Source organism: Anthonomus grandis, chromosome 12 (assembly GCF_022605725.1).
Source record: "Anthonomus grandis grandis chromosome 12, icAntGran1.3, whole genome shotgun sequence".
Taxonomy (NCBI): Eukaryota; Metazoa; Arthropoda; class Insecta; order Coleoptera; family Curculionidae; genus Anthonomus; species Anthonomus grandis.
The window spans coordinates 49,259-61,630 of NC_065557.1; the positions used below are offsets into that span (position 1 = coordinate 49,259).

General features: G+C 33.4%; 2 protein-coding genes across 4 annotated transcripts; one reads left to right on the forward strand and one right to left on the reverse strand.

Annotated features, from left to right (window-relative positions):
* Positions 1–645: 645 nt before the first annotated feature.
* On the forward strand, positions 646–10,812 carry LOC126743448 (uncharacterized). Of its 3 annotated transcripts, none has more exons than XM_050450550.1 (6): positions 646–810; positions 869–1,020; positions 4,774–4,941; positions 4,999–5,205; positions 5,258–5,467; positions 5,599–10,812. In XM_050450550.1, exons 2-6 carry the CDS (start codon positions 898–900, stop codon positions 6,778–6,780), a joined length of 1,890 nt encoding a protein of 629 aa, XP_050306507.1. In that variant the 5' UTR covers positions 646–810; positions 869–897; the 3' UTR covers positions 6,781–10,812. The 3 variants fall into 3 exon arrangements, with proteins under 3 accessions (XP_050306507.1, XP_050306508.1, XP_050306509.1); XM_050450551.1 differs by having other exon boundaries at positions 651–733; positions 853–1,020; XM_050450552.1 differs by having other exon boundaries at positions 667–769; positions 853–1,020.
* Positions 10,813–11,311: 499 nt separating this feature from the next.
* LOC126743451 (NADH dehydrogenase [ubiquinone] 1 beta subcomplex subunit 9) lies at positions 11,312–12,299 on the reverse strand. The gene is made up of 3 exons (XM_050450558.1): positions 12,112–12,299; positions 11,852–11,994; positions 11,312–11,575 (listed from the first exon to the last, which is right to left on the reverse strand). The coding sequence occupies exons 1-3, from the start codon at positions 12,210–12,212 to the stop codon at positions 11,388–11,390; spliced, it is 432 nt and encodes a 143-aa protein (XP_050306515.1). The 5' UTR covers positions 12,213–12,299; the 3' UTR covers positions 11,312–11,387.
* Between the last annotated feature and the right edge of the window lie 73 nt (positions 12,300–12,372).

The following is a 12,372-nucleotide window of genomic DNA, read 5'->3' on the forward strand; positions in this document are numbered from 1 at the left end:
AACATTTTCATATTAAGTTAACTGGTAAATTTTTTGCATGCTATTAATAATAATGGTAATGATTTTCTCATTTTTCTGGACCCTTGACACAAGAACTTTTACAACTTCGGCAAAAACTGTTCAAGTTAACTGAAAGTTTCACCAAATTGTTAAGAAAACTTCACTTTTTGTTAAGAAATATATTTTAAGTTAAAGGTGGAACTAGAGACCTTTCAAAAAGAGGATAGTAACAATTTTTTTGATCTTTAGTACAAAAGCGTTCCCAACTTCTGAAAAAATAGCGTTAAAATGTATTTAAAGTTTCCCAAATTATTAAGGAAACTTCACTTTTAATTAAAAAATTTATTTCAAGTTAAACGTTTAACTGGAGATCTTTTTACAACAACATGATCGTAACAATTCTTCCATTCTATTCAATTCTTCATTCTAAATATCCTAATTACAATTTATATTCTTCTGTTTGTTTGAAATAAATAAATAATTGGTTACACTAGAAATTTAAGTAAAAGTAACTCGATATAGCAAAATAATAGCGACATTATCTTGAAATTGGCAAATTGCTTTTAAGTTTTATAGGTATGTAATACGTAATTGACAAAACCAACGCCATCTTGATCGTTGTCCCGAATTTCGAAGTTGAAGTTTCGTACTGTCAGCGGTCAATGTCATCAAAGGAATTTCCTAATCCCACAATATTATTTGTGTTTTCTTCAAAATTGTTTATATTTCAATGGTAAATATTGTTAAAATAATAATCTTCTGCTGCAAGGTATCCGTTTAAGATGCATTTACCCGAATATAACAGTCAAGGTGAGTTCTTGATATATTTGAAAAAAAGTAACCCTTTTCTAGCTAGGAGCGTCTTTAGGAACACAACATCCATTCTGAGAGGAAAAAATGATGTGTCGGCTTTGCCTGGGTGAATACCCCTTAAATAAACTCAAAAACATCTTTGCATATCAACCGGAAAACTGCGAAGAATCCTTAGTTCATATTTTATTTTGGATGTTTTCGGTCGAGGTAAGTTCATCCTTCCTATAGTGAGTTTATTTTTTAATGATAAAAAATCCTCACATCTGTAAGTGAGGTATTAGCTATAATGTCAAAAGTGTCTCTAGTTAAAATTCAAAGTAGTTCTGCTTTTGCATTTTCTTCTTTATTTAGTAAATTTCAATCAACATGTACCTATGACGCCTTCATTTCAACTGTGTTATATTCAAAGAAGTATTCTCTAATACTTCTTTGCAGCACTTGAATCAGTGCTCGGGAAATGATGCAGCATTGGGGATATTCAAAAAAGACTTAGAAACATGGATAATACAAACGTAGTTTTAATAGGACCTTCTCTGTTTAAAAATAGGCCCATACTTAATTCATTTATAACGTTACAACATCGCGAAATCTTAAAATGCATTCATTGAATCCCCAAATGGAACTACACTTGTACCCATTGTTAGCGATTACATAAATAAGGAGCGCATGGTACATTATCTCATTGATTTCTGTCAATTAAATAATATTAAATTGCATTTTCACCAAGACTGTCAACATCTCAGTTCAATGTAACATTTAGGAATAGTAAACTCTCTACTGTTGACATACAAGCTAGTAACAATCATGTAAATGTAAAACACATTCAATCTAATGTTTTACCTAGCCAGAGTCAATCACTACGACATAAAACTAGTGAACTTTCACTTTTTTTGCATGACTTAAACTATCCTAGTATTTTATTACTTACTGAGCACTGGCTTAAACCGGATGAGCTTATTGATCTACCAAATTATGTTATTTTGTCTAGTTTTTGTCTTCTCATGGTGGATGTATGATATTATTATGTAAAAACTTTTTAGAACACAACTCTTTTCAACAGGGTTGTGTGTAATTTGCTGACCAAGAATAAAAGCGTGCTACCAAAGCTATTTACAGACAGAAACTGTTCAAACTTAATATCTAATAGCAGTATATGTATGTCAGCCTGCTACCAAAAAATAATTGAAATAGCACCCCTCTAAGGGGTTGTTTGTATTTGTTTTTATAAAAACGTGCTATTTAGCACGTTTTTATTAGAAAAAAAACGAAAAAACGTGAAAATTAAGTGTGCTATTTAGCACGTTTTTTTAGACATTGACAAATACAAACTACCCCTTAGAGGGGTGCTACTTCAATTATTTTTTGGTAGCAAGCACTTATATGTATAGAGTAACATCAGTTATCGATTTCGCATAGTTTTTGATGATAAATAGCTTTGGTAGCACATTTTGATTTTTGGTCAGCAAATTATTTTTACCCTTTCAACAAATAGATAAATTTAACCATCTCCTAAAGGAAATGACTTTTGAATTTACTGTAATTTACTCCAAATCCGTAAACTTATATGTAATTTGTATTTTTAGATCTCTTCTAGGAGACTGCAGCGAATTCTTTTTAAAATTAGAGGCACTTTTATTTGAAATTCCATCGCCGGCTTACATAGTTCTTACAGGAGACTTTAATATCAACTTTAATCTAATGGGGGCATTTAGTATACATATGCATGTAAAAGATTCTACTCGTATAACACAGTCAACAAGCTCCACTATTGACTATATTTGTTCTAATTTTCCATATGACTCCGTGGAGTGTACAGTCGCAAATTCTGATTTATCAGACCCTGAGTTTATACTATGTAAAATAGCAAATATACAAAAGGAATGTAGTGTATCTGCATGGCGATATGGTCGAATTTTTGGTATTAATAACTTTAATAAGTTTCATCAACTTTCAGCTCTTGAATCCTGGAATTCTATTTTCAATGTATCTTCCTTTCACACAAAAATTGTTAAGCTCTTTGATGCTTTCCTTCCAATAATTAAAATCAAACACAATTCTTCATCATTCACAATTCTTGGTCTGAAAGTATCTTCAAGAAATCTGAGATCTCTTCACACAATAAGAAAGTTCACTGACTCTTCAGTTTTTCATAACTATTTCAATTCTTACCGAGCCTTGTATCGTCGTCTGATAAGAATCTCTAAGTAAACTTACTACTCCAACCATTTAAGTGGTTCATCTAACAAATATAAGGAGAGTTGGAAAATTATCAATGATATTCGTCACAATTGTGGTAAGCAGTCAAGACAATGCCCTGAAGTCTCTCCCAATGATTTTAACAACTTTTTCTAATATTGCTCTACAACTTCAGCAAAATTTGAACCCTTCAGTGGATCCTTTTCCCTTTATGCCAGCCATTCATGTTCCAAATTCCTTATTCTTTATACTTATAAACCTAAACGAACTCAAGGATATTCTGTATACTGAAAAAAATAAAAATTCAACTGGAGAAGACAACCTTTCAGCTAAGATTTTTCTCAACCTTCCAGAAACGGCACTAAAGGCACTGGTTGACGCAATTAACCTTTCTTGGAGCAAGGGGATATTTCCATCTTGCCTAAAATCGGCTAAAGTTATCCCAATTCACAAGGGTGGAGCTCTTGATAATCCTTCCAACTTTCGTCCCTTCTCTCTCTTGTCTACGCTATCAAAGGTAATAGAAAAACTGGTTAAAAATCGAATAATGTCCTTTTTAAACTTTAAAAACATCCTCACCAGACTGCAATTTGGCTTCCGTGAAAATACCAGTACCAATGATGGCGTGTTTAATTTTTTTCATGAGCTTTACTCCCAGATAAATGCTGGTGGAGTTTCGGCGGCAGTTTTTTGTGATTTGTCGAAGGCTTTTGATTGTGTCTGCCACAGGATTCATCATTATGGATTTCGGGGAGTTTCATCTTCTTGGTTTGCTTCCTATCTGCAAGATCGGCAACAACGAGTGCTTGTAGGATCTAAGTACTCTGATTACCATCCTATCACCTTGGGAGTTCCTCAGGGTTCAGTTTTGGGGCCTATACTTTTTCTCCTATACATAAATGATCTTACAATCTTAATGTACGGGGGAAATTTACTCTATTTGCCGATGATACAACACTTTTTTGGCACAGCCCAGACACAGATACTCTGCATTAGCAACTGATCTTCAGGCAGTAAATCTCTGGTTTGAATCAAACTTGCTGTCACTAAATCCTCAAAAAAACAAATTATGTGTTTTAAGTGTGCTCTAGACCATCACGTGCCTTTTTCTAATTCAGTAGTTCAGCAGTTTTTTGGGTATATTCATTGGCAGAGAACTCAGATTTGAAGAGCATATCCTCGGTACTTGCAAAAAGGTGCCTGCAGGTTGTTTTGCAGTCAGAGCGGCTACCCTGGAGCTTGGTTGCAGTTTGGAAGATCTGTATATTTTTCATTAATTGAATCCCACCTTAGGTATGCCATTTGCTTCTGGGGTAATGCAGCTGCCTACCTTCTACAAATGCTGATGCTTGTTTTACAGAAGCGTGCTGTACGTTACATCTGTGGGGCTAAACCAAGAGATTCCTGTCGCCCATTATTTGTTAGACTGGGCATACACACTGTCTTCTCCCTCTACATTTAGGAAGTGGCCTGCTTACTTTTTGCAAATCGCTTTAAATTTATAACCCCAAATCCAAGATACTTAAACGCATACGCCGGTACTTTCAAATACCATGACAAGTCACTTGTGACACACTTAGGGCACAAACACTAAACTTGTAACGATACTAAGTAATATATTTGCATTGAGTTTAAAAATTCATGAAATCTTATGAACTACTTAAAACATCTTTCTATATTTATATTTGATGTTTGTTTAAATACTTTAAAATCATCATCAGGAGTCCTGCAACTGTTGTACAAATTTGCTATTTCTCCATAAAGGTTGATGTGATTGATCCATACCCAAAAGAAGCGTGTGGAAAGTGCCTGGTGTTGATCAATCATGTTCTACAAATACGAGCAACTTTCCAAACGACCCAAGATGTTTTACACGGCAAACAGCCCAAGAGCGATACGACTGAACCCAAGCAAACTTTATCAGAAATAAGGGTTGGTTGATAACGGTTATCTCAAGCCTGTAACATTCGTTTAAATGCTAATTTTTAGAACACTAACTTGGATGATAATGTCCAAAAACCTAAAGGAAAGTATGACATCGAACAGTTAGACAATATTTCATTATCTACCGTTAAAGTTTCCTTAAACAACCTTAAGGTGATATGCCCGGTAACTTTGGATCTACCAAAGTTCGAAAACTCCCCGGAATTTGGAGCGTATAAACATTTAGGCTTTGGAAAATATAAGAAAAGAACGGTAATATTGATTCATAACTAGTGAAACATTAATTTGATCTTTAATGTTTTAGAATAAAATAGTGCCAACCCCAAGGTGTATAGAATTATCAACACAAACTAGTTGTGAAAAGTTAAGGTCAGAAATGGTCTCACGTGGGGTCAATACTGACCTCATCATTCCTAGTGCAATAGAACGTATGAGTGGGGTGCCTGTTGCCGATCATTTTGAAAATAAATTGCACGGAAACGCATCACAAATAAGGTCTAGATGTAGTGTAATGGTAAATAAGTTTTTGTAATGGGAACTTCTTATATTTTTTAATACAACCATCTCTATTAATTATTCACCAGTTAGTTCATTATATTCTACCTTAATTATTGAATATAACTAACTAATTATTTTTTTTTACAGGATCTCTTAGAAATAGCCACCCACATATCGTCGATATTAACAAACAACAGGTTACCTGTACAAGATGTTGGCACAAACACCGATATTCCCTTCAGTGTTCCAAATGATAAATTAATTAAAGTCGATTCAGACACTTTAAGTCATTTCTCCCTCGGGGTTTTCATGGAGCCCTTGGAAGATTTGTTAATTAGAGAAAATTATACTGAGGTACAAAAAAATTGTTTTGTCCAAAACTATAAAGAAGGTTTTTGTGAGAGACGAGAGGAGGAAGGGGGAGAGGAGTGCGAAGTGGACCCTTTAGTCGAAGAAAACCAAAAAGTATTAAGAGAATGGAAAAAACGACGTTTACTAAATTATTATAATAATTTTCGATCTTTTGCGGTGAGGGAACTGATTGAAGGCAAATCGATCCGCGAAAATATCCGTCAAGATCGCGACGAACTCTTAGTTAAGGTGGCCGAAGTGCAAAGTGTTTATTTATGTAATTTTTGCAGTACAAATTTTCCTTCGAATGTCGCATTAAGGTCGCACATCAATAAAGTTCACGTCAAAAACAACGATAACAAACACAAGTGTAACTGGTGCTTCAGACGATATAAAAACTTGAAATTGTTAAACATACACGAGTCCAATATGCATAAGGAACAATTTGGACTGAGAAAAGATCTAAATGATACGAGAGGAAAAGAAGTTAAGGGATTTTACGCGCATATGAAAAAAGTCCATTTAATTTCAAAAAAGGTGATAAAATGTCAAGTGTGCGGTTTATTTTTCAAATCGGAAGCGACGTTCGTTTGTCACATGTCCATGGAACATGATCAAACAGAAGAAGCCGTAGCACGTCGACACGATCGACGGACGCGTGGTAGAACCGTCAATGTCAAGGATATCATGAAAAACTTTCGGTACAAGTGGTCCATAAAGAAGAAAAAGAGGAAACGCGTGAAAGAAGACAACAACGACGATTTCATTTGGAATAAGAAAGATCTGGGCAAGTATTCGGCGGTTTCTTTTTATAAAAACTATGTGGATAAAGAAATGTCACCGGAAAAAGATTCCGAGACACATCAAAGTCCTTTATTCGATCAAAAGGCGGACGTTGCCTTGGATGAAACGATTAGAAAATTGAGCGAGAGGTTGGTGGACCCATTAGTGGCCAGTAGTAATTCAGCGACATTGTAGCATAATATCCTGCATTTGGTTATTGTACATTCTAGTCAAGAAAAATCAGGTAGAGCCGCAATCTCAGTAAACATCACACCAATTCCCAAGTTGATTAATTATTTTCTCCGAAATTGGTAATTTGATTCCCGAGATTTAAATTTAGCTAAAGAGAAAATACTTGAGGATTCCATTCTGAGCCTCAATGTTTGTAGATTTTTTTAATATATATTGCATTGTTCATTCAGCAATTTAGGATTAGGTTAGTTTTAGGTATTGGTAATTTGTAAATAAGAAAATTAATGTTCCTTTACATTTTCGTAATTCTGTCGTGCTAAGGCAAGAGGTCGCGTATCGGGTTGAAAATATTGTTTTGCGATCAGTTTTACAGGCAACACGACGCACAGTGTTTCGGGACATAAATCATAGGCTGGTTCTACATAATATATTTTTTATTTTATTATGAGTAGAAACTATAAAATAAATTTTTAAAGTAAAATTATACTGCAATAACAATAATTAAAGTCGTATTTCCTACTAAACGATTTATGTAGGTAACAAAATTATTTAAAGAAACAGTATGAATAAATGAAATAAAGTATTTTGTTGCTGATAAAATATAAGAAATAAATCCAATGGGATAACCCTTAAAAAGTTGAAATGTCTCAAGTTTGATAATAATGTGTATAAATAAACAGGGTGATCCAACGAAAAGTATCCACCTAAATAACGCCTCCCAAATTTTTTTATACTTTCGGACTTGCCGACTTTTATTTTAAGGGAAAAAACCTTTTTATTTACTTTTTGCCTTACCACTCCATCACCCCAAAAATCTTAAATAGAAAGGAAGGCCAAGTGATCTCTTAATCGTGAGTATTACTGCCCAGTTTGGAGTCTTTATTTTTATTAGGGTTGACGTGACCCCTTGTCAAAATCTCTATGAAAGTAGTTGTTTTAGCCTATAACCAAATATTAGTAAGACTAAATCGCTTTCATGTCAAAATAGAATTTAAAATGGGTCTCATTTAAGTCTTTTCAAAAAGCCTAATTTCAAGTCAGGCTTTTAGCCCAACCATTTAGTATCTTAATTGGTAAATCATTTTAAAGCTTATCTTATTAACATTACAATTTAAAGCGGTTTACTTTTGTGAATATTCATCAGCTATTCGCTAAAAAAAAAAACGATGTCAACCCTAATCAACCCTAGTTACAATACAGGCTTCAAACTTTATTCAAACTTTTTAACAGTTAGATTAATGATAGAAATACCTTTAAGACAAGGTATCCCTCGAACCTTTTTATATAAAATTTTAGGAGTAAATATTAATTAATAAAAATATTACCCCAATAAATGAATAAAATCGCAAAACCGAACATACAGTGAGAGCCAAAAGTCCGGAATAAATTCATTTAAAATTCAATGGGTATGTTCAAAAAAAAAACGCTCGGACACGTCGATTTTTATTTTTAACTGTGGGTTTTCTTACTATAATTTTAGGTATACAGGGTGGTCCAAAAATAAGTTACGACCATCAAGTTATAAGACGCTTATTTAGCTATAACTAGATTGAAATTATTAAGTCCAGTGGCGTGTCAGTGGGCACCACATGCTTATTGTTGATAAAAAAACAAGATAATTAATTGTTTTACAGCTTTTTATTTATTTTTGTATTTAAGCAACTAAAAATACAACTTTTTCGTATCTTATCTTATTATCTTCATATCTGGCTTTGTTTTCGAGAAAAAACTCATTTAACTCATTCTAAAAATTATCCATGGACGACAACATGAAATAAAAACCAATTAATTCGATAAACAATTTCGACTTTAAAGTAAATGAGCAAAATGCTCACCCTCTGATAAAATACACGACTGCAAACGATTCGTCATTGAGTGTCTGACACGCTCAAAAATACCTGGAGTAACCCTTATGATATTGCAATTGACAATTATCCGATTCCTCAAGTCATTCACATCTAGAACAGGAGTTTTATAAACAAGAGCCTTCAGATGGCCCCAAAAATAGTAATCTAGGGGATTCATATCAGGACTGCGAGCCGGCCAATTTTGAGGTCCTGCACGTTTAATCCAGCAATTAGGGTAGATGACGTCGAGATGCTGACGAGCAAGAACACTGAAATGAGCTGGAGCCCGGTCGTGCATAAACCACATGTTGACTCTTACTTGTAAAGGTACTTCTTCTAACAAAGTGGGTAAATGGTGTTGCAAGACATCCGTGTAGGATTCACCTGTTAATCTTGCCAGTAAAAAAAATCGGCCAATTAGGTAGTCACCAATAATTCCTATTCAAACGTTCAGCGAAAATTGTTGTTGAAAATGAGTTTCTCTAATAACGTGGGGATTTTCGTCGGTCCAAAAATGATCATTGTGGAAGTTCATAACAGCATCTCTTGAAAAATTTGCCTCGTTCGTAAATAAAATATTTGGTAGGAAATTATTATTGTGTGCCATCGTACGAATCCACCTGCAAAACATTAATCTTGGATGAAAATCCCGAGGCAGTAGAGCTTGTACACGCTGTATGTGATACGGATGCAGGAGGTTTCTTTTTAGAACTTTCCAAACGGTTTTGAACTGACTTCAAGCTGCAGTGCAATCTTCCTGATCTTCTATCGCATCAAGTATAGCTTCTTCCAGTACAGGCGTTGTTATAGTTTCTGGTCTTCCACCGCCCATATTTTTATTAAAACTCCCAGTTTCAAATAATCTTGCATGTAGTCGTCTAAATGTTTTTGCACATGGAATTACTCTGTTAGGATATCTGTCCTGGTAAATTCTTCGTGCTTCTTCCGCATTTCCATTTGCTAATCCATAAATAAAGGGCATGTCGGTCATTTTATGGTTAGTAAAATTATTCATGATGGAGTAATGAATCATTGCTAATTGACAGCGGAATTTTACTTATAGCAATTCTATCACTGTTAGCTGGTCTCCAAAGCAGGTAGGTACAAAGGAGGTACTTGAATGGACTTGCCAATTATTTGTCATAAGAAGCAATGTATTTGTTATTTTGTTGTATTTTAAAAATCTGATAATAAAAATCGTAGAAGTCAAGATACAAGAGACCAAAAAGTCGTGCATTAAAGTGTGGACATTTTGCTCATGTACTTTAATGTCGAAATTGTTTATCGAATTAACTGGTTTTTATTTCATGTTGTCGTCCATGGATAATTTTTAGAATGAGTTAAATGAGTTTTTTCTCAAAAGCAAAGCCAGATATGAAGATAATAAAATAAGATACGAAAAAGTTGTATTTTTAGTTGCTTAAATACAAAAATAAATAAAAAGCTGCAAAACAATTATTGGCCTTGTTTTCTTCTCAACAATCAGCATGTGGTGCCCACTGACGCTAAATAAGCGTCTTATAACTTCAAACAACTGCACCAAATTTCAACCAAATCAAACCTTTAAGGATAGCTATAGTATTTTTAAAATACCGTTATTTTTTTGAACCTTCATCGCCCTGTATCTCAGAAACAAAGCAACTCCCGACATACGATCATAGGAACTTTTTTTCATAAAACGACCTAACGATTCACCCTGTATAGTTTCGTACCGTAGTTAGGAAACACCCTGTATAATATGCTAATTTTCAGTGGAATGTTTCGAGATTATATTTTAAAATTCCGTTTTTAGTTTTATTCTTTTTTTTTTCCGTGACATACATACGTATGTTTTTTTGATAGCCTAGACCGATGCACGCATCTTGGGGTTATTTTTTGGAGTCTTTTTTTGCCCCGTCTGTCCTCTCTCCTTGCGCTCGTCCGTTGTCGCACTACCGCTGCCTCTCTTAAAATCTTAGGTTAATTAATTGTCTGTCTTACTTTGCATTCCTATATAAAAACGGTATTTTTATTTTTGTAAATTGTAAAGGGCTTTTTCATCCCTTCTTTGCTTGTGCTTACTAGGGAAACTGGTTTTATAATAGAGAGAATAGTCCTATTTGTCAATGTAATTTTTTTTTTCTTTATTATTTTTATTGACCTATAAAACTGTAAATTTTGATAAATAAACCATTTTGATTTGATAAAATTTCTATCATTTTACTTTTATTACAAGCAAATAAAAAATACCTAATTTTATAATTGATACAAATTCGTCAGCTAATTTTTGGCATTTAAATTATAGACATGACTTTGAAAATTGGTGTTTAAAATATGGGAAAAGTCTGAAAATTCATATTTTAGTCACCTATTAAGACTTGTTGTCGTAACACAACAGAATTACTCAGTGTAATATTTCTATTTGTTAGTTTCTAGTTTTTTTGTTTTAATTAATATTAAGTATTTCATTTCTCCATATATGTAATTGTTTCCTATGATATATATTTTGAAATTGTTAATTAATACTTGGAACCTTTAAAGTATTCTTTAACTTAATAATGTTGATTCAGCATTGAGATGTGAATCCATGTTTGTTCTTACTACTGCCATTTTTTGTAAAAAAAAAGTAATAATGAAATTACATGTTTGTTTTGTAAATTTCATACTGGTTGTTTTATTTAAATTTATTTAATTCAGATTCTTATTCATAGAATTCTACCTTATTTATTTCAATCAAGTATACTTAGATAACATTTCATAACACTATTTAAAATGGTAATATGCTCAATGGTGTTCACCAGTGGACTTTCCGTATTGCTTCTCCCATATTTTGACAAACTCCTTTTTCCTTTGTTCTCTCCTGGCAAAGTATTCTGGGTATTGAGCTTTTTCTAGGGGATGCCAATAGTCCAACACCCAATCAGGCGGAGGGACTTCTCTACCCCAAGCAACACCACCAGGAGATTCAGGAACTAAAAAAGGAATATTTTTAGTTTAAAGTAGGATTATTACACAAGTCAAAAAACAAAATTAAATGCACTGCATTCAGAATCGTTTTTGTTTTTGGAGTTATTTAGCCTCGTACCAGCAACTTTGTGAAACAATTCATTCAGCACAATACTGGCTTGTTTTCATGACCATTCTTGAGTGTGGAAAGTTTAGTTTTTAACATGTTTGATAATTTTTAGATGAAATTGCAATTGTTAGAGTAATTTTTGCATGATAACTTTCCGAATTTATTTACTTACATTTCCTAGGGTGCCAATGTTGTTTATCGAATAATTCTTGTTCTCCTTTTTCTATTAAGTCTTTAGCAGCAATCATGTCTTTAATATCCTTATTTTCGTCAAATCTGGCCCTCATCAGGACCGCTTGGTAACGAAACACATCCCTGTAAATAATATTGACCTTAATAATAGCTTTGTTAGAATAGTTTAATGAAAAATTCAGTTTCAAGACCTGGAAAATTATGTAATAAACATAACCACAAACAACGATTTTGTTCTACCTTCTATCATAATAGGCCTCTAATAGTCTGACCGCCCTTTTATATAAACTTTGCACTTTTCTTGTATGAGACGTCAGTCCTGTTGGTAAATTAGCGGCCATAATTAAAAAAGTTTTAGTTATAAAATAATTTAGTTATTAGAAATTGCAAAAAATTAAAATGTCAAACTGTATTTTGACATTTGACAGTCAAGAACTTACATCACTGTCAAAATGTGTCAAGTTCTAACACTGTTGTCACCACTAAAACATTTAAACAGTT